The sequence below is a fragment of the Ascidiella aspersa genome, chromosome 4 (assembly GCF_963924565.1).
Source record: "Ascidiella aspersa chromosome 4, kaAscAspe10.2, whole genome shotgun sequence".
Lineage (NCBI taxonomy): Eukaryota > Metazoa > Chordata > Ascidiacea > Phlebobranchia > Ascidiidae > Ascidiella > Ascidiella aspersa.
In genome coordinates, this window is record NC_139450.1 from 32,709,092 (window position 1) to 32,731,275 (window position 22,184).

At 34.9% G+C, this 22,184-nt stretch overlaps 2 protein-coding genes across 2 annotated transcripts; one reads left to right on the forward strand and one right to left on the reverse strand.

Annotated features, from left to right (window-relative positions):
* Nucleotides 1–2,128: 2,128 nt before the first annotated feature.
* LOC146157563 (axin-1-like) lies at nt 2,129–13,712 on the reverse strand. Its single transcript, XM_083388255.1, has 14 exons — nt 13,488–13,712; nt 12,881–13,028; nt 12,090–12,256; nt 11,029–11,162; nt 10,018–10,175; nt 9,319–9,425; nt 8,772–8,874; nt 8,095–8,263; nt 7,361–7,451; nt 6,289–6,533; nt 5,056–5,303; nt 4,708–4,772; nt 3,571–3,772; nt 2,129–2,677 (listed from the first exon to the last, which is right to left on the reverse strand). Exons 1-14 carry the CDS (start codon nt 13,658–13,660, stop codon nt 2,207–2,209), a joined length of 2,481 nt encoding a protein of 826 aa, XP_083244381.1. The 5' UTR covers nt 13,661–13,712; the 3' UTR covers nt 2,129–2,206.
* Nucleotides 13,713–16,704: 2,992 nt separating this feature from the next.
* On the forward strand, nt 16,705–21,341 carry LOC146157564 (GDH/6PGL endoplasmic bifunctional protein-like). Its single transcript, XM_083388256.1, has 7 exons — nt 16,705–17,414; nt 17,915–18,054; nt 18,366–18,563; nt 18,839–18,907; nt 18,973–19,116; nt 19,579–20,523; nt 21,018–21,341. Exons 1-7 carry the CDS (start codon nt 16,741–16,743, stop codon nt 21,248–21,250), a joined length of 2,403 nt encoding a protein of 800 aa, XP_083244382.1. The 5' UTR covers nt 16,705–16,740; the 3' UTR covers nt 21,251–21,341.
* Nucleotides 21,342–22,184: the final 843 nt, after the last annotated feature.

Consider the following 22,184-nt stretch of genomic DNA (forward strand, 5'->3'; position numbering starts at 1 on the left):
AAACACAATTCCTAGATATCCGCCCGTGGCCAACTATCCAACCTCCAGCATTGTGCTCCTTGTTTACTGAAACAAACTGGAGATTTGTAAGTTTCCAAACCAATTGCATAAGTTACAAAGGCGTGGCTTGAAAATCAACCTAAAGCTGAGATTGTCCGGGTTCATTGCACGGCTACGGAGAAGCCTTTTAAGTGGTTTGCGCGCCTTGGATTTGCTCGACAGACAGCTTTCGATTTTCACCAACTATTATAAGTGAGCGCTTTGAAATATAAACGTGTTTTGCGGCTTGAAAATCGACTTTGATTTCTTAAATCGCGCAGATCAGTCGCATGACTTCTGTGTTAGCTGCGTTGGTGTACAACTGTACAATGTACTAAGCTTCATAATCTTTGGAATGTGGCGAAAGTTCATTGGTTTTCAACTATCTCATTACATTTTATGGTGAATCTTAAGGCAAAATTAACGTTTTTTTTTCTCTCTATCAATGTTTGAAATATTCCTGGTGCTTTGTTTTTTTTGTTAAAATTTCTATGAAAGAATGTGTCTTACAGTTTTGAAATTTGAAAACAAAACAGCATTTGAATTGGTAAAAATTAAAATGGCGCCAAATTTAACAGTGGCCATGTGTATAATGGTCCAAACCCGTATAAGCCAACCTAACTATAAGGTAAAAACGATTTTTAAGCGTACCGGTAACCTACCTTCGTAATACGTTTGCACAAGTATTTATGGTGAATTTAAACACTTTGCTTTGGGTTTTGTGTTATTTTTAGTTGAGTTTATGCTCATTATCGAACGAGTTACCAATTTTAATGGTTTATCGTTTAATTTTTATGACACGGACTTGACTTGGAGTTGACTTGCATTTAAAATTTATAATGACTTGTTTAAAAGACTGCTAAAAACCAACTCGATTTTGTTATTGTATATTAGCGTGTATTTTGTGGTAACAAAAAAGCAGAAGATCAAAATTCGGGACATTCGATAAAAAGCGAAGAAAATCGCTAACTTAGCAACAAACGACTATACTTGTTTAAAGTGAAATCAGTAACATACCTTATCCTATGTGCAACGTAAAAGAACCATCGCATTTACACACACTCCTAACTGGGAAACAGCAACAATTTCGGGTCCAAATGGAACGAGAAATTTTGTTTTTAAAATTTGGTTTGAAGGCCAATTTGAAATTAAACGAGTCAGGACTTAATCTGTTTAAAACAATGCAATTTCAAACCTCAGTGTAGGCGTCAAAATACAACATGAATATATTTACTAACTACAGTTAAACAAGAACGAACATTGATTAGTAGCGCAAAAAAAACGCACCAAAACGACAAAATATTTTGCTTTGTTACTGATTTTGTTATCAAGGGGCGATTTACAATATACAAAATAAAAAATAACATGGCGTTTTAAAAAGTTGGTGGCACCATTGTTGAGATTGAGTGTAAAAAAGGCGGACAATTCACAACAACTAATTTTATTGCTACTACATGCATATATGGTATTATCACGAAAACCGTGGGTAGCAGAAACACACATATTTCATGACGTCATCACCATGGTGATGTCGTTACGTCACTACCATTTAAAAATGGCATTACGTTATCATTATTGTGATAACGTATTCCTAAGCAATTGCTCGCATCCTTGACCGTTTTTGAAGGTCACAAATCACGGGATGTTATCAGTCCTTTCCAAAATGTTGAAATACCTTTTCTTTTGTTGTTTTTGTCTTCAAATCACATAACCTTTTTTGCCATAGCGCTCAACTCAGCAAACTTTCAGTTCGACGTTTCTACGTCATATAGAGTTTTTTCGCTCACAAACAATATTTAAACAAACGAAAGTAAAAATGAGGCATTCCGTCATTATGCTGCGTCATCAGTTCGATATTCTGACGTCATCAGTTATTGTAACGTCATAAACTCTTCATGGTGTCATCAATTACTATCAACTGCAACTTAACTTACATCGCATATTCGCTCGAGAGATGGCAAAAAAAACCACGTCACCCATTGGACGGTTACGTCACAATCAGTGACGTCACTACAAATCAAAACCAATCCGCACGTTCGCAGTCCAAACGAACAAACGGCTTACCGTCCAAAAAGAGAAACAAACCCATTAGTCGATAAGAGCTAAAAAATCGACGCGCTAGCCGTGACGTCATCGCGTGACGATTTTCAAAGTAATGACGTCATCATCACGGTTCCTTGGACTCAAGTTTTGCGAGGACGATTCCGTCGAAGAGCGGCAAAATTTCATCGTCTTTGGTGTACTCGAAGTATGTCGGTTTGCCAAGGGATTGGGAAAGCTCCTTGAAGTAATAACGATAGCTGACCCTCCGGGGTAAAGCCCCTTTGAGGTGCCCCAGGGTGAGGGGTGAATGGGGCAGGCGCATCTTGTAGGGGAATTCCTCGCGTGGAAGGTAGAAGAGCACGGTTGTGTCACTTGGAGCTGCGTTAGGGGTCTGCTGTTGTTGGTGTTGATGGGTCGTGTTTGCGAATGTTGCGGTTTCTGTTGAGGAGTCGGTGTCGGAGTGATGGTGATGTTCATCGTGGGAGAGGTTGGGAACAATCGAATCACTTCCTCCTATTCCTCCTGTTGATGATCCGAGCTTGAGGATGTCGGAGTCGGAAGAGCCGTCTGTCTCTTCTATGAGGCGCCTCTTCACCTAAATTAATGAAGGTTTAGCTTGCGTGCGTTAAATCACGAAAACTTAAAAAATATACCAAGATTTTGTGTCAGAACAAAAAATATATATTTAACTTCTAAAAGCGCCTCTTTACCTGGAAAAGTAAAGGCTTTTGTTATATTTTTGTGTACTACGTTAATAGTAAAAATGATAAAGTCAGAAAGGTCGAGTAAATCGACACCATCTTTTTTGTTTGTTAACCTAGCATTCTTGTTCTCTTTCATAAAAAGGATATCTCAGATAACTGCCTAAAAACATTTTATTTTAATATAGTTCTACTTGACATTTTATGGCCTGCTATATTGTTATACGAACATAAAATTTTGCCAGAAAAAACAAGTTTGGAATTAAAACAATTCCTGGCAGCAACAGTACATCACTAGGGCGAATATGTTTTGACCAAAAAAATAGAAAATTTTGACCTGAAAAATAAAAATTTCGACAAATTTTGACAAAATTTTGACCTGTTAGTAATACATTGATTTCAATAACCTAGGCGTCGTTATTCACACGGTTTTTATACTGTATATTGGTCTAATAAAGATATAATACGGTTAACTGACTTTGAACTTATATCAAAACTAATTTTTTTTTTTGATAATATGAAAGATAAATTTCAAAATAACCGAACGACCAATTTCAAAAAGCTGACTTTTTTTTAGTTTTTTTTTAATTTTGTAAGCGATTTATGTTCAATTTTATTCGATTTTCACCTACAAAAATATTGACAAATTTTGACTTTTTTTGACAAGTCAAAAGATATTCGCCCTATATATCACTAATACAAACTACACAGACACAAACCTCCACTACATAACAGCATTCAAAAGTTTAAAGCGTACAACCTACAAGCTACACATTAAATCACACACCTCCTCTATAGTTGTGCTCGCGTCCGGTTGGTCCAGGATCGGCATACTGAGGTCTTGGGCCAGGGGCTGCATTCGGGGGTGGGCGAACCCATTGCGGGTAAGTCCCGTGCTTTGAACGGGGTGAACTATCGAGGGTTCTTCTTCGGGGACGGTAGCCACACTCGGCTCGACAGACTTGCGCAACTTCAGCGAGCGCTTGCTCCTGTGTTACGTCACAAAGGGTTAGTTGTTATGACACAAAGAGTAAGTTACTTCATAAAATGTGAGTTGTTGGTGTTTTGTTTTTTATTATGATAAGAAAACGTTTTTTATTTTACAAAAGTCAATCCGTTACTGAATGACGTCATTACAGGGTTAGTTACGGCCAGTGATACAGAAAACTTGTCATTTTATCCAAAAACCCGATACTTTGGAAAAAAATATCGCGATTTGATTTTGTACCAAATGACGTCATTACTGTGCTCAAACAAGCAGATTAAAGGAAATTGAAAAAATCATGGAACTCTTATATTAAATTGTTACCAGATCAGCACCGATACCTCCCTAGTATCGGACGAGTACCGATAGTACTCTGAATCGATATTATCGAACATCCCTATAGTTACGACCCAAAGAGTAAGTTACGTCATTCCTATGGTCAAATAGACAAAATCGTTAAACTGAATCTGATCATTCCAAGGTAATGTTTTCTAGGTTATTCAGTCAAAATTAGGATTTTAGAAATATTAGTTTTATGTATTATTTTATGACAAACCTGCTTTTCGAGATATAAAACGGTGTGCAATTGGTATTTTATTTTATTTTATTGTAAAACTTGTGCGAGCCTTTTGGAGCTCAAACTGAGCCAATACCAAGAAATATATGCATTTCAGCGTTTGGAGGTCCAACGTACAATTGGAAAGATAACAATAAATTAGTAACATTATACGTTTGCCGACGCAAAAGCAAGTTCAAGTGTGATAGCCTAAAAATCATTAGCATGTCACGTAAAAAATTTGATCCAATTTTGTATGTAGGATCATATGAACAATTGATAGCTAAAATATCTTGTCAGTTGGTCTTCGGTCGACACCGATAAGTGTAAAGCCGGCATTGGTGCCAAGTAATAATCACCAACTTATTATCCAGGTAACTTACCTAACAGGGGGAGCCATTTGCCCGATCCAAGCTGTGATCATCTGGTTCTTATCAACTGGGTTGACCTGAAATACAACAAGGGACAGTTAAACGATGTGAAGGGTTGTTCTCGTAAAATCTGTTTCATAACAAAATGACTGCTGTAATGAATAAAGCAAAAACAATTAACAACAGTATTTAATCCATAACTAGAGACACGATATCACGGTTTACACTACAGATAATATAAATGTAACATCAGGCGGCATTTTGCGATTTTGGCCCAAATTTACTACAAAAAATTTCCCATTTTTTGCCAAAATTATAAATTATTGTTTTTTATTAGTTTTTATAAAAAACTTCACTTACCGGTGTATCAACATCCGGGACTTCATTTTGGGGCATTCCCGGAACCAATCCGACCCCCAATTTCTCGTCCTGGGGTCTTCTGGCCAGCTGGGAAGTTTTAGCGGTGGATGGGTGACCGGGGTTGGTGGTGGGTTTAAAACGGGGGTCGGTGGGTAACCCTGGGTGGGTCCCTGGGGCGTGAAAGTTGGGGTGAGGGTGGGGCACTCGTCGGTGGCTGTTGGGGGGTATTGGAGGGGAACATCGACCACCTGGAAAACACATTTTTATTAATATCTGAAAATGAGCAACTTCTGACTCCAAAAACGCAAGGATACAGAAACATTTTAAATATGTTGTTCTGCTTTGCCGAGCAAAAAATTAAAAAAACATTAAATTTAAAACTAAAGTGTAGCGCGGAACTTTTTGTATATTTACTTATAATAGATAGCTGATAATATGACGGCATTTACTTGTTACCTTGCATAAATACGACGCATTTCAATACATTTTCACCGACACAAGTGATTTATATTCCCTACGGTGATTGTGAAGTTATAATTGCAAGGTTGTGTAAGTGTGCCGCGAACTTGCTTTATTTATTTTTTTGTGTCAAATGGTAAAAAGTTTAACAACCATTAATGAAGTATTTCACCATATGCAATCCTATCTTTACAATTTGCTGCCCTATTAGTTTTAAAATTTGGTACTGCGCATGGACTCTGGACTCGAGTAGTTTTATGTTGTAGTCATAAATCAGCAAAATAAACCCTGCAGCCTTGCTTGAAATACAACAGAATCGAACCTGGATTCTGCAGAGCTCTTACAAAAATGATCCACTCATAGGTGTGCCATAAAATTTACCAAAAAAACGTTGTTGGAAAATTTCCCCAATATCCTTTACAACCTTTAGGATTTACAGTTTGCCGCCTTATCAATTTTTAAATTTGCATATGTGCGAGGGCTGGGAACGCCGGACTCGGGACTCAGGTAGTCTTGCGTATTTTGACTTAAGTCTGACTTCAGCAAAATAAAGCAACGCCGCAGATTCTCGAGTCCGACCAACAGCCCTGCTTGAAATATAAATAACTCCCACTTACAGTTTACAGGTTGCGGCCGTATCATTTTTAAAACTTAAAATCCGCATGCGCACATCGGACTCCGGTAGTTTGTGTAGTCTTAAATCTAACCCTAGCCCGAACCTAGTACGAGCAAAATAAACCCTGCAACCTTGCTTGAAATACAACAGAATCGAACCTGGACTCTGCAGAGCTCTTGCAAGATGGCTCTCCATCATCTGGTCCATGTCCTCTTCGTTTTCCCGGATGACTCGTTGAGCGACGGCAGCGACCGCCGCTTTTTTCTGGTTGGCTGCGTGTCGAACCCGAGCCGCTTCGATCCGCTGTAACCTACGTTCCTCGATAACCCGGTCCAGTTTTATCTTGAGTTGCTCGAAGAATGCTTGAGGGTCATTGGCGGCAAGCATCGGAATGTTCGGACACCTGGAAAAAATCGTTCTATTTTTTTCCTAGTTTTTGGCAATTTCTTTAATTCTGACACCATACACCGAAGCCATCGGAGATTCACCGAATGTCGATCAATGATGCAAGCAGGGCAGGCTAGAAAAACAACTAGACTGCAGTGAGGTTCGAACTCACGTCATCCGGTCAAGCTGGGACCGTCGCTCTACCAACTGAGCTACACAGCCTTAGTGAGGAGCTAGTCGGGAAACAACCATGCGCCAATGCTTGCTACATTCTGATAGTGCATTGTTTTTTTTGAAATTAACCCTTGTTTTTTGGAATTTCCTTAATTCTGACACTGTACACCGAAAAAAAATCCATCGCAGACTCGCAGAATCTTTCGATCAATGAAGCAAGCAGGGCAGGCTAGAAAAACAACTGGCCTGCAGTGAGGTTCGAACTCACGACCTCAGTCATACCGGGACCGTCGCTCTACCAACTGAGCTACACAGGTTTAGAAGGGAGCAAGTCGAGAAACAACCATAGTACTGTTGCCTGTTGCATCCTGTTCGTAAAACTAGTATGTGGTGAGGTTCGAACTCACGACCTTGGTCAAACAGGGACCGTCGCTCTACCAACTGAGCTATGCAGGCTAAGAGAGGAGCGAGTAGAGAAACAAGCATACACAAACTTTGGCCACATTCTGTCAGCACAAGCAACTTCACTTCGAGGGGAATCACAGTTGTTAAGAAACACATGGGTGTGTATCTTTCTTTATGGCACTGTATTGCCTATTGCTGAAACTGTATAATAATTGCCAATTTTTGTTACTTAGGGCAAAAAATGAACAAACAAAGTGTACCAACCTTGATGTCCGGGGAACGTGGTTACAGTCGGGAAGACCAGTCGACTTGTTTTGACGAACCTGGCTTTTTATCACACGCTTTCGAACTGTACCTGTAAAAAAATAGAAAATACTTATTTCTGTATTTAGTGCTTCTTTGTGGATATGCAAGAAAACAAATACGAAGGCTTTGGAGTAACTACATTTTTTATTAAAAATCACATTTCAGATAAAGAATATATTTGCACCAAAAGCTACTAAGAACATTTTTTTAAAGAGTATAGAGCAGGGGTTCTTAAACCGGGGTCCATGTACCCCTTGGGGTCCGCGACCTAGTTTTAGGGGGTCCATGAAGGCCTACTTAAAATATTAGTGTATATAAAAGAAGTAATCTTTTTTTTTTTTTTTTAAAGAAAACAGCTTGATTAAAAATAAAACGGTTTGGTTTTGCACTGAATCCTATTTAGACTTCATTTCACTTTCACATTCACATTCACATTTTTGGACTAAACTCAGCAGATATATGAAGTTTATTTGTACTGTGACGTTTGGGGTCCGCGGTAAAAAAAAGTTTAAGAACCCCTGGTATAAGAGTTTGGTAAGTTATTTTTAAATATAGGGAATATTATAGTTGTGCTATAATAACTGCTTTAACAAGCTAGCGAGAGTTTTAAAATGTTTTTTTTTTAGTTTGGTGATACCAGACACAAAATCGGAACACAAATATATTTAAAAAAAATCCTATTAAGAACCTACCACTCATATTGAAGGAAGGCCCATCAACACTGCTTGTGTCTGTGAAGGAAAGAGTGTCGGAAGTTGCATCCGACGATTTCGAGGCTTGATCGCTTCCAATCGCAGACGCAGGGGGAACAAAATAATAACTGGGGGTGAAATAGGGAAAGGCTGCATTGTTCTGAAATAAAGACCAAAATTTACATGTTTGTCAGGTTAAATAGCAGGTTTAAAAGGTATTTTGTTAATACATATTTTTTTTTATGTTAACTGAAATATGTGAACTGAAAATTTATTTTTGTTATTTTAATTTTTACCCATGTATATACTGTAAGTGTGGTTTAAGTTACATGTTATTGGCAAACTTTATTTTAGGTGTATACAATTTATATTCCTTTTTTTAAATAACCAGTTTCTAAAATAATGACAGCCCTTTAAGTTTAACTATCACTATGGGTTTTGATATTTGTACTACAACATTTTTAGTTAATAATAATAGTGGATATTCAAGTCTCACATGTTTTTATAGACGCCTATTTGCAACATGAATGTATAAAGTTGTTCAGTTCCTAACTGTTCCTTTACATTTTGTGGCAAACTTTTTTAACGAGTGACAGTTGTACATAGCTTAAGAGCCTACGCTACCTATGTTGTTTTTTCCTAATTTTTTAGAGAATGAGTTAGAAAGGCTTCCTTACTGTGTCGGAATAGCTTTCTTTACTGCTCATGTCGGATCCAGCATCAAATTTTCTGTCCGCTGCTCTGCGAATTGCAATTTCTCGGAGAGAGTCCGTCCGTCCCCTAAAAAAAGTTGTACATTCAATAAAAACTAAAAAAATTTGAACAAATAAGGTTATGCAGCTCTAAAACTGGTTTGTATAGCCCTCGGGGTATGTGGACTAGTTTTAGGGGGTTAATGAAGGGCTATTGAAATCTTAGTGTATAGTAAGAAAACAGATTAATCAAAAAACGTTTAAAGTTGGCTTTTGCAGGTTATTTAAGTAAAACTTGCTTTAGGATTAACACAAACTAGTACCTCATGTTGCTAACTTACTATTTTTTGATCAATTAACCTTTTAAGTTTGAATGACTGCTAATCGCAAATCATAGATTGTTAAATTAATTTAATTTAGAAACAGCACTGTTACCAGCCTAGTATGGGAGTACCAATACTATCACTTGGCATCAGGTATATCCTGTCAGATATGATACAATATTACATCCCTAGCTTTATGCTTTACTTACTTGGCAGGTTGCCAAACCCCGTCCTCTTTAATCGAAGGTAAATATTTGGATCCGAGAGCTTGCGGTTGGAATTGGTCGACGGGTTTGTTGATGATGTCCTTCTGGCTCTGGTGCGAGAAATATTACATTAGAGCAGTCAGGTTGAAATAAGATTAACAGTTTTTGTGGTAAATACAAATGAGTGGACAACCGTTTATCGCATAAGTTCTCAACAAATTAGGACGAAACCGCCAACTAATTTTGGTAAGACAAGGTATTGTGGAAGGATAGCTATATTTTAGTATTAGAAAACGTTAAAAATTACTATTTGTATAGCACAATTTTCATTGTGGTGAAAAAATGAATAATCTAAGACAATTTTGAACAAAAAATGCAGGTTGAAAGTAAGTATAGTCCTTGCCCAACAACTTTGGATGAAATTAAGTGTTTTTATTGAACACTTTAAAGCCAAATTGAGCTTGTTGTCTCGATTTTTACGGTCAGTAAAACAATTATAGTGCTACATGTTGTTTTGGGTTATTTTTTAGTTGAGTTAGTACCTCTAACTAAGCGAGGTTATCAATTGTAACAATTTATCGTTTTCAATATTTATGCTAAAAAATAAAGTATCCATTATAAGTAATTAAACGACAAAACTCAATAACAATTTTTTTAGTTGGACTCTTTGTGAATATAAACAGTTTTGAATGAAAATCTTACTTCTGTCGGCACAGGATTTCCAGGCTTGGGGCTTGCATTGTCACATTGTGAAGTGTAGGCCAGGAATTTTTCACTCTCCAAAAACTTCTTGTAGTGATTCGATTCGATGTTTAACTCAATTTCAGTTTGAGCTTGAACGAACAAATCTGATTCAACGCCTTGAATCTGGAATAACAAAGTAATTTGCATTAAGATACGAATCCAATATTGTAATGTAACACAAGAAAAATAAGTTTATCAAGTAGTATTTTATATGACGGCACAACTATTTAGGTCACTATAGTGTGGAAACTTTGAATTCAAAAAATTTTCTGATTTCTTGCTTTGGCATAATTTTAAATCAAATTTAAAATGTTTTCATTATTCCATGAACCCAGTTTAACAACCCTTAAAATAAAAAAAATACTCAAATAGTTAATATACATACATAAATCAAAAACAGCTCCTCTGGTTGCATTTACAATTACCAGAGGAGCTGTTTTTGATTTATATTACCATGCCTGGTAGCAACAGTTTATATATTAATATACATATGTTTTAATTGAAGTGTAAGTTTAACAGTTTAACAGTTTAACAAACCATTGCATGGCTGTGTAATAGCTGAAAAAACAAAAAAGACTTTTGAGTATGATTTTCAGTGAAAATTAGTATAAATACTATTTCCGAGTACGCTGTGAGTTTAACAAAAAGTTTTGTAAGGTGTTGCAAAAAAGGTACTACTGGTTCAAAAAAACAAACCCAACTAATACTAAGACATGCTTGACGTTGCATCAGATTTAACAAATCGAAATGATATTGGCAAAAAAGCACATAAACAGATTTTCTAAACACTTGCTTACTTTATACGAAAAGGCACAAAGGAGAAATTTTTTACACAATGTTTAAAAAAATGTGTGCTCAAAATAAAATATGTTTATTATTTACTTACTTAAAATCATAAAGCACTTAGGGTAAAAAATATATAAACAAATAGCTATAACCTAAAACATGTTTACTGTGTGGATAAAATACAAAGTTTTACCTTATCTGCCGTCTTTATCTGTTGGCAAATGTAGGATCTTGTCGGTTCCTTGATAATTCCCGACATCGAAAAAGAAGCTTGCTTCCCAAGAAATTTCTTGAAAATGACGCGAGCTAATTTTGTTCTGTTGCAAAAGCACAAGGATAGCAAATGAAGGAAATAATTTTATACACATCATTCAAACACAGTTAAATTGTTTAAACATTGTAAATAAAACCTTATCCATTTTTCACAACGGTAAGTTGTTTATAAAGGCTTTAATGTGGCCTTTATGCTTTCCATATTTTTATGTCCACATTTGCATTTAATCTTCAAGAAGTGCCGCCATTTTAGTTGTCGTAAAATTATGAAAATCAAGCAAGGATTTTTTAGCGATACTTGAATGCAAAACAGTCTTTTCATAAAAATTTCCGACCATAAAATTTTAAAAGAAAAATTCCATGGAATTAATAGACAGTAATTTGAGATGTTGTTTGTTAAAATGATTTACCAGTCACTTATATTTCTATTGGTTCTTATAGACATTAAAAAATATAGACACAAAACTGTACAGTAAAAAGGAATGACGCTGACTTTTGCTTTTTATAGGGGTGCAAAATTTTCTGCTAAATATTACGTCAAAAAAATTGCGACATGTATTTTAGGGAATGCCCTTGAAGGGTCTAATTCGTTTTCATGAACAACGATCTGCATTACAGCACTGTTAATGTTGTTTAGGTTAGGAACCCAAACCACTTGAAATAATACTTAATTTGCTAGGCAGGTATTTTGCTAAATTATGTCACAGGACACAATATGCTAAAAGTGCTTTAAATAACTGTCAAAGTCCCAAATCGCACATATCAAACAAAAAATACAATATTTTTCAAAAAAGATTTAACATTGATGGGGAGCTGGGTGCTAAGCGCCCAAAGTTTGGTTAGAAATGCTCCTCGGCATTCATGCTTTCAGTTTAAAAAGATATTTTCAAACATCTGCACTATGTTTGTTTAAAAATTGCATGGCATACCACTGTACAGTAAAGTGAAAACAAATGCCAAATTAGTCATACCTCTTCTGAATGGTATCGATATCCATATTTTGCGCCACAATGTTTCTATTCGACATGGAGCCACAAGTTGACGAGGCCGCGGATGAATTGCCACTGTGATGGGTGTTCGACTTCAAACCGAAATTACGAAAGCCCTTCATCGCGAACCAAAAGTCAAGGATACTCTCCTAAAAGTTTAATTTGAAATTGAAAATATAAAAGTACAACCTTTTTATAACATCTAGCAATCTAATATAAATGTTAAATTATCAATATACTAAAGGTACAAAAAAAAAAATGATAATTGATTGTACAAAAAATTATCATAAACAGTAGTTTAACCAATCAATAAATGACATTCAAAAAGCTAGATCACGTTTGTTAACTTCATTTGTTTGACAAGTGTGTTTTTATTGTTCTTCTTTATTTTCAAGGCAACTATCAAAACCTAGTGCAATGTTGCAAAATTAAAACAAACTTTGAAAATGAAAAAGTATAGATACTTCCTAAACAGAAAGTTATTTTTTACATGATATACCCAGGGTGAATATAAATTGATCAGGGTATATAAAGCTATATATATTATATATACATATTTCATTTTACATTTTATATTAGTCACAAACTTTATTTTATCATATTTTTGTTTGTGTTTTTTATCACTTAAATGTAGTATCGGATAAAGTTCAATAGAAGACAAAAAATTGTAAAATGGTTGCAATGTCATCTTTGTTCATTTAGAGAGCTGGTTAAATGGTGTCCTGTATCTTAAATCAAGAAGCCACTAAAACTGTTTACCCCACAAGACATACCTGGCCACTTTCCTCCAGAAAAGACTTGAATTCATTGAGACCATCGCTGTCCTGCATGAGATTATGCAGCGATAATTTCCAGCGTTCGTACGAAGGAAATGGAGAATCACTTCCTTCAGGTTCATATCCGAGGTCAACGTCTGTCCGTCTACAAAGTGCAAAAATGGACTGCATAATGAAAACAGATTTAAGCCAAACTTTTTCTTTATAAAAACCATATGTGGGTACAACACCATTTCTCAGCTTTTTATTTGAAACAACACTCACATTAATAGGCAATTTATTTATATACACAAACAGTTTTTTTTCAATCACAGCCAAGCATGAGAAAAGAAAGTGTTAGACAAATATATGTTTAAGTTTGTGATTTGATGTATGCCAGTAAGTTGAAAAACAAGAAGACTTTTTATGTTTCAGTTTAAAAAGCAACTTGTTTTTAAAGGGAACATACTAAAGGCAAACATACAACATGCTTTGATTTAAAAAATTTAATTCAACTGGATATAAAAATGTTTAAAAACAGTTACATATTTTCAGCAGTAGATTTCAGTTAGTAAAAAACATGTTTAACCCATAGGGTCCAAATTTTACAAAGTTATCTTAATACCTTGGTGTCGCGGTTGATCTTTCTGACTTTCCGCTGACGCTACTGTGCGTTGACATCCGACCATCGACTGAAGTAACTTCATGTTCCTCTCCAATTGCAGGTGGTCGGCCGCTGCAGTTTGTCTGGTTCACCGTGAAGTTATGTCCGAGCATGTACGATTGAACCACGTCCATCTTTTTCAGTTTGTCAGCGTTAAAAACCTTTTCGTCGTTTTCATTTTGCAAGGGAGGCTGTTTCATGGGTTGTAAAACTCAGAGGCAATTTAAGAGAGAAGCATTTGTGTGAAGGTAAAATCTTTTCATCGAATTCAGTAGGTCAGTTTGCTTTTAATTAGGTTAATATTATTGCTCTGCAAACTAAAAAAACAATCTTTAAAACCTGAAACTGATTATAAAACATAAAGAACAGGAAAAACAAAAACGGTTTCTTTTAATAAATGATGTATGGACAAACCAAATATTTACGATAAAATTAATTGAAAATTTATAAATCTCATTCCACAACAAAAAATGTTTTAACAAGTAAATAAGTTAGTCTTCGTTTAAAAATCCGGAGGTTTATATTGCTTTATTTGGTTTAAGGTGCGAGTTAGCGTTTGGGTTAGGGTGGGCAAAATAATATTATTATAATTATTCTCGCATATTTATTTCTTGCTCGGAATTTCTATTTTGAAAACTCGTTTTGTTAATGTATAACAGTGGTAGAATTCTAGACCAATTCCAAATTGTGTAATATCTCTGGAAGTAAACAATATATCAATTTAAAATTTTACACAATACTCAAAACAAACTAACTTAGCCATCAATCAGACTTTCATCACAAAAAAATACTGAAATTTCATATTTTAAACCCAAAAGATATTCCACACAAAAATCGATCAACAGGTTTAAATAATTAAGTTGAAGTTAAAATAAATTAAACGTTTGTTATTGTTTCTACAACTAAGCGGAATCAATAACAATGTCTTCAGTTGTGCAGTCTCAACATTTACTCCTAAGATAGTGTTCTTACTAGAACTCACTTTTTAAATTAAAAAAAAAATATTACTTTTAAGAATTATAACTAAACTTAGTTGTTTTTTCGAAATTACCAAAAGTATAAATAATTTTTTCAAACAACAAGTTCTAAACCATTTTGTAATAAATACCTCATTTATATAGCAACTCAAAAAGGCAACTGAAATGGTATCCAACGTTCGCACCGAATCAAAAAACAAACTGAAAAGAAAAATGTCTAAAAGCAGATCAATAGGTTTACCGCAACACGCTTAATCTGCACTAGAACTATATCAAAAGCCGCAGACATGAAATACATGTGCCAAAAGCGAACACACAACCGGCCATTTTCGAGTTTTCTGCCTTTGAACGTCAAACAGTAATCCGGTAATTGCAAAAGCCTGTTCTTTCAGCTTACAAAGGAGCCGCAACGTCCATCTTGTATTTAACTTCAAAGTCGGAATTCTTGCTTTGAAGTTGCCTTTTTTACCCGCGCGCTGCTCCGCCAGGGGCGCTCGAGCGCTCACTTTTTACGAACTTGAGCCGAAAAAATCTCGCCGCTTTGAATGCTTTGAACGCTGAGCTAATATTTAATCCGCGGGTGTGTATTCCAATGGAATTTCTTTGACGACAAACGGCTGGGTTTAACGACAATAGGTTTTTCCGCCGCGAATTTTCTTTTATCGAGAAATATACACCAAAAAATTATTGAAAAATGTAAAATAACAAAGAAATTTTGACTATACCGGCCGGGGACTTAGAAATTTTATACAGTAATTAATTGGAAAAGCTTAAAAAATGAAAATATTTGGAAATAGTTTTTGTTTTCCAAATTATGTCCTCTAAAAGTTTGGGTAAAAATGCTATATAATCAATTATTTAAAAAAGAATATAAGGAAAGACGTTTTATTCAGAATTGACAATTTCTAACTTGTAATAGAACGTTGGTTAATAAATAAGTTACAATTTTTTTTAAATATTTTGTAATTTGTAAGTTTCTCTGTTGCACATTTCTATTTATTAATCATCTTCTGCTAAATAACTTTGAATCAAAACGACGCTTTTCCGATGCAGATAAGGATTTAGAAAATTGAGGAAGATATGAAAAAACCTTTGCGCAAAGATAGATTTATATGTGTCTAATAGAAACCAGAGTTGAGTAACAAAAACTTTTTCAGTTTTGCGGTCCGAATAAATCGAGTTTGTGAACAACGGTCCGCACCCCAATTTGTTTATAACATTTGTTGTTAAGATGTCATGCTTGGCTGAAGATTCAGCGTGTATGTAACGCATGAGTAGTCAAGATTGCTAACAGTAAATAAAGTTAAATTTGGAATTAAATTTGTAAACATAAACATTAAACTACAAAAGTATCATTCACGTTTTTTTTCCTCCTTTTGAAGCAATTCAATAGTTTTTTTAAAGTTGCTGCCACTCAATTAAGTAACGCAAAAGGAGCAAAAACATATTGTATTAGGTTTATATTGCCTTTATGTATTTTTGTTGTTTAACAGTTGTTATTCATGCAAATTTGCCAATCCTCGGAATTACAACAGAACAAAATCTTACCAAATATTACTAAAGACTATACAATGCTCCTTAATTCTGACAAACACAGCCTGTGATTAGGACTTGCGCTAGTTAAAATTTAAAACTGCTATAGTTAAATTAATTAAAAATTAAACTATTGCTGTTATAAAACATTCTTTAGGCTTACTAGCGTTCTAATATGCGTTCTGTGGCAGGTGCACACCCAATATTTAGTTTTTTGCCACACGAATTAGGAACTTACACACCTAAATTCAAAAAAAGGTTGTTTTGTGCTAGATTTTTAAACCTCAGATGTGCATAGAACCCTCATTGCACACCTTAACAAAATTTGGGTCTGCACATATAAGATCTCAGCATGAAATGATATGAAATGCAGACTGGTTAACATCACAAGCATCAGCTCTAGAATCCTACCACAATTTTCTCCAGGGGTTTATATTGCTGGCATTATTTGGGTTAGCAGGGTGTGAGTTAAGGAATAATGTTCTATTTATTCTTCCATGTTTATTTTTTCTTTGTAATTTCAATTTTGACAACTCGTTAGTTACTGTGAAAAAAAGTTGTAGGATTCTAGACCAGCACCTAAACAACTAACATAGTTTCTGATGTTTTTGTAATATTCCATGAGAACATTGCAGTACAAATGGCTTTAACCATATTTCTAAGGGTAACTAGCATAGCTAATAAGGGTAACTAGCATAGCTAAAATGAACATGCTTAAAGCTTTACACTGTGGAATTTTTATATGCACCTTTCTTGCAACATTGTCTCATGGCACTTTAAGTAGCGACCAAACCTTAAGTTCGTCATTTAGCAACAAGCCAAGTTCTGACCATACTGATTTCATCCTGGTCGGCGCGCATGGCGACCTGTCGAAAAAATACTTGTGGAATGGGTTGTTCGATTTGTACCGAAAGTACCATGAAGAAGGCGACCAATCCATCACCTTTATAGGCGCTGGAACAAAAAATGACACTCTCGGTTCTACTTTACTTCAGGACATTCTTTCCAACAGCGTTTCCTGCGACTTAAAAGACACCCAGTGTTTTTTTGCAAAAGAAAAGTTCATGAATCAAACCAAATACAAGCAGCTTAAATCTGAGACGCACTACCAAAATTTCTGTGAAAATCTCGCGTCAAACTTTCAAGACCAAGTATGCTTTGAAGAAGATTCCTGTAGCTACCAGCGCATATTTTACCTTTCGATCCCTCCGTTTGCTTATGAGAGCACTGCTGGTTACATATCGAAACATTGTAAAGTAAAAGACAATGAAGGTGAATTGAAAGTGGTTCTGGAAAAGCCATTCGGCCATAATCAAGATTCGGCAATGAAAATGGCAGAAGCAATCTCAAGTGTTTTGGATGACAAAGAAGTCTTCAGGTAGGCATTTAGACTGTGATTAGTTTAAAATGAATGTAGATAAACTAATTACAGTTTATCTGATATACCCGGGTTCTTTTCATTTCTTGGCCAGTGTGTGTAAATTTAAGATCTTTTAAAAGGTGAAGTGGCCTTTCAAATTTGTAATTTTTCAAATTTTTCCCTATTCATGTAAATCTCCAAAAGAGAATTAGCAGTTGGCCTTTGTTACCGGATTCTATGATGTTTATATTGCTGCATCGCGTTTTGTCATGATTTGATATTTTACAAAAATAGTCATTTTTCTTATATACTTGGACATATTAGTTGAAGTTTCTTAAATTTCATGGAGCACCAAAGTAAAACCCTAAAAATCTGTTTATTGTCAACATATTACACTGGAAGCCTTCGGCAGATTAACCGAAAGTTCATACTGGGACCGTCATTATACCACCAGAGTGCTAGATCGCAGTGCTGTATCTCTTATAGTAAATGTATTTTGACAATTTGTTTTGTTTCAGAGTTGATCACTACCTCGGTAAACAAACTGTTGAACTGATCACAACTTTTAGGCAAAGCAACCCTCTTGTTGAGAAAATGCTAAACCACGAATATGTGGAACGAATAGAAATTGTAATGAAGGAAAAGTTCGGAGTGAAAGGTTAGCTTGTGATTTACAATACAGACATAAAAAAAATTTAAACTTTTATTAGCTTTGGTTGTTTTACAATCGTATAAATGAAACACATTGTTTTCAACTTTAAAAGCTTTTTGTTTTTAACTAGTTTTTGGGTGTGTATAAAGGGTTTATTTAAACAGATTTAAATAATAATATAATCATTATTTTTTTTCAATATTCTACCCATTTAAAATATGTATTTTATCAAATTATTATGCATGTCATTCAAGTTTATAATCTTTTACTTAAAATTATTATGTCAGATTTAAGTTTATAATTTATTTTATTTTTAGGAAGAACTGGTTTCTATGACAGCTATGGTGTAATGTGTGATGTCATGCAGAATCACTTATCCGAGATTCTTTACCTTTTAACCATGGATTTGCCAGAATTAAACGCAACTTCAGATAAGCAAAGCAAATTGAGGCTTGACCTAATGAAACAAATTTTACCGCTGCAACTAAACGATGTGTTAGTCGGACAATATAAAGGTGAATTTGATTGTTGTGATTTTTAATACTAGATATGATTACTTACACAACATTTATATATGATTTAACCTTCTTGTGTCAAATTTTGTCATATGTATTTGATTAATGAAACAGCAAAACATAAAAATTAAAAAAAAATACCTGACTGAAATAGAAAAAAAACTCTTTTTTTCGTAGGGGGAATTTAGTTTTGAATAGCAGTTAAAGGGGATGAAAACCCCAGACACAAAATATATGTCAAACACAGATTTTCAACTTATGTAGTTTTAAATTAGGTTACAAAGAAGAAGTGATGGAAGAATCAGGTTCAAATGCTACCTCATACACACCAACATTTGGACATAGTAATTAGTCACAAGTAAATCTTTATTTTTGTGCAACCCATTCTAATAACCCCACAATGTTTCAGCTGCATTATTCAGGGTTGACACACCACGCTGGAAAGGTGTGCCGATAATCATGACCGCTGGTAAAGAAATGAATGAACGAGTTGGATATGCAAGAATCGTGTTTAAAAATAAAGATTTTTCTCCTTCTAACACAGATGATTCAGGTAAGGTTAATAGTTAGAACTTGGAGTAACCTTAAATTTTACATATAGGCATGTTTGTGTTACTTTGATGAAGTCTGAACACAGTTTGTTCACCTGCTTGTTTATACGAAATGGTGTTTTTAAAAAAAAAAATTTAATTTCGGAAATTCTTTGTCGAATTCTGTAGAATAAATTTGTAAGCTATATATAACTAGGTAGCTCTTTGTGAATGTTTCGAATATTTAATCTTGATTTTTTTTTTCAACCTCTAAAATGCAACATATTTATGTATATTGTATGGGCTTTGATATTCATTCTACTTGAAACTACAATCTCCAACTATTATCTTAAGATTTATTTGAAATGTTCACAAAATACCACTTACTTCTGTATGGGCTGTGATATTCACTTCTATGTTCAACTTGCAGCAATTATTACAAATACAAAGTTCATAGAATTGAATCTTTGATTATTTTTTTATAGGTTGCTTATCAAACCAGCAAATTGTTTTCCACATCGGACACGGAACTCTCAAGTCACCAGCTTTATTAGTGAGCAACAATTTACCCTTGGCTCGTAATTTTGCACCGGAATCCTGGCATCGAACCCTTGCTTTTAAAGACAAAACCTACCTAGGTATGGAAGGATCAAGTTTTACAGCTTTTGTTCCCGAAATTATGAGGGACGCTTATTCCCTGCTTATTGAGCAGCTTTTTCTCGGCAAGAGAGAGTATTTTGTCACAACCGACGGACTTCTGGAGTCCTGGAAAATCTGGGCGAACGTAGTCGAGCTCGGAGCTGATTTGGAACGAAATCCACTTGTGATATATTCTGGCCAGGAAGAAATCGGAAACAGCCTTGATTTTAAGTTCAGTGACGGTGGGCTTGTGTTTAATTCCATGCTCAATCAGCTGATAAAAACTGAAGAAACAATGTTTTTGAGTAGAAGCTCTATAGTTGGTTCTGCATCGGCAGTAAGCAAGCTGCTGGCTTCGCGAATTGAAAACTCAGCCAATGTTGCAATCAGGAATGGCAACGACTTTCACATCGCCTTATCTGGTGGCACCACTCCGATAAAGCTGTTCCAAAATTTGCGACAAAGACCTAGTTTTCCGTGGCACGGCGTCCATATTTGGCAAGTGGACGAACGATGTACAGAAGATGAAAACTTGTCGAACTTTAAAATGCTTCAAGCCGAACTTCTCAATCACATTTCCTTAAAATACCAGAACGTTCACCCCATGCCAGTTCAGTTATCCCCTGGGAAAGTTTGCTTGAACGGAAATCAGAAAAACTATGAAGATGAAATGATAGAAAAAGTGGGAAATCCCCCAGTTTTCGATTACGTCATATTGGGATTGGGCTCTGATGGCCACACAGCCTCATTGTTTCCAAACAATCATGCATTGAAGGAGAATGAAAGGTATAGTGAAACATAATTATGACTAAAATTAACAGTGTGTAAGCAAGTCATTTTGAATTGACCTTAATCCCTGAAAAGTCATTGCGAAAAAAATTTCTTTTGAAATAATCAACAAAAACATTATTTTTAGTGAACAAATTCTTTTATAAGCAGAAATCTGGTAAAAATCAACCAAATTTCACCAAAAATTATTTTGACACACTCAAGTCAAAGTCAAGTTATTTGGGCCGAATAGCATATGGTGGAATATATAATGTATAGCTGGTAAATGAGTTATATGAAAATTGAAACCCCTATGGGTGGAATATCCACCTTATCTTGGTTACGTAAGGCGGTTGAAAACAGGCTGTAGAGCCGGAGTCGGACTTGACGTTTTTTGGCCTCGGACGGACAGTTGTTTTTAACCAGCTCTGCAGCCCTGATAACACCACTGGTAAATATACCCACAAAAAATGCATTTTAATTTAAGGTATTTTTGTGTTTTTTAATAGTTCTGTAGTCATCATTGAAACTGAAAATCTTTTTTCGCCAAAAAGAATGACAATGACCCTTCCTGTTCTAAATGCTGCTAAAGATGTGGCTGTTCTTGTGACCGGACAATCAAAGTGTGACATCATAAAGACTTTATATGCAACGGAATGCAAGCAAGATGACCAATATCCGATTTGCAAAGTTATAAGCTTAAATCAAAATTTAAAGTGGTATTTCAGTGAAGATGCATTTTGTGTCTAGCTTTTTTTAATTTGTTGCAATAATTGGTATTTTCAATAATTATTTTTGATTTGTAATTGTGAAATATGCAAATTTTCTAATTTTGCAGTGATGTGTGTGCAATGTGTTATCAGATTTTTTTTATTAAAAAGTGGTGTCAAAAAGTTTCATTCGTAGCTTAAATGACCAAAATAATTGAAGAAAAAATGAGCAGAATTGTATTCCACATGGGTGCTGTCAACAGCCTTGTTGATATACCTCATTTACAGTTCTTATTGTAGAGAAGCTTGATTTGACATGCTAGACAAGTGACACACAGTCAAGCATAAGCAGGTACTATGGTGTTAAGCTTACACTCATAAAAAAATAAGTAGATTGTATGGGATTTAGTATTTGTTTTAGGTCTTACTTGCAGGCACCTTTGGTTCTAGAGCAGTGATTGTTAATATTTTTCTTTTCTGTACCCCCTTCAAATCACCAATCAATTCTCTCACCCCTTTCTAAAACTGATTACACAATACCAAAATTTTTTAGTAATGCATTTTTGTGTCTAATTCAGCTTACCCGCAGCCCTGGTTAGGAAACCCTTAGTTATAGGTTGGAGATTTTGTAAAACTTTATGAAAATTTACCAACAATTATTCTTAGTCAGTGTTTCTCAAACAGATACATAGGGGTATGTGAGGAAGAAATATGGGAACCTTAAATTTATTTCCTGATAAAATTGATAAGCTGGAGCACAACTTTTGAAATTATTTTACTGATGTTTTAAAATTTGCCTAACTTTTTTATGATGCAGTATTGTTGTTATAAATCTTTTATATTATATTCTTTTAAAGTTCTGTATTACTTGTTCAACAAACCAGTTAGCTTTAACAAGACAAATATGTTGTTTTCGGATTTATTCTATGTGACTGACACAGAGAAAAGTAAAAACTAAATGGCGAGCAACTTAA

Bases quoted from the DNA above. Each gene is read 5' to 3' on its own strand.
- LOC146157564 (XM_083388256.1), top strand. From the start codon at position 16,741: ATGAACATGCTTAAAGCTTTACACTGTGGAATTTTTATATGCACCTTT. The intron at 18,055-18,365 runs GTTAGCTTGTGA...TTTTATTTTTAG, and splicing joins GGAAAAGTTCGGAGTGAAAG to GAAGAACTGGTTTCTATGAC. The intron at 18,564-18,838 runs GTGAATTTGATT...GTTTTAAATTAG, and splicing joins GTTAGTCGGACAATATAAAG to GTTACAAAGAAGAAGTGATG.
- LOC146157563 (XM_083388255.1), bottom strand. From the start codon at position 13,660: ATGGACGTGGTTCAATCGTACATGCTCGGACATAACTTCACGGTGAAC. The intron at 13,029-13,487 runs GTATTAAGATAA...TGCACTTTGTAG, and splicing joins AGATCAACCGCGACACCAAG to ACGGACAGACGTTGACCTCG. The intron at 5,304-6,288 runs GTTCGATTCTGT...TGTGTTTTCCAG, and splicing joins AAGAGCTCTGCAGAGTCCAG to GTGGTCGATGTTCCCCTCCA.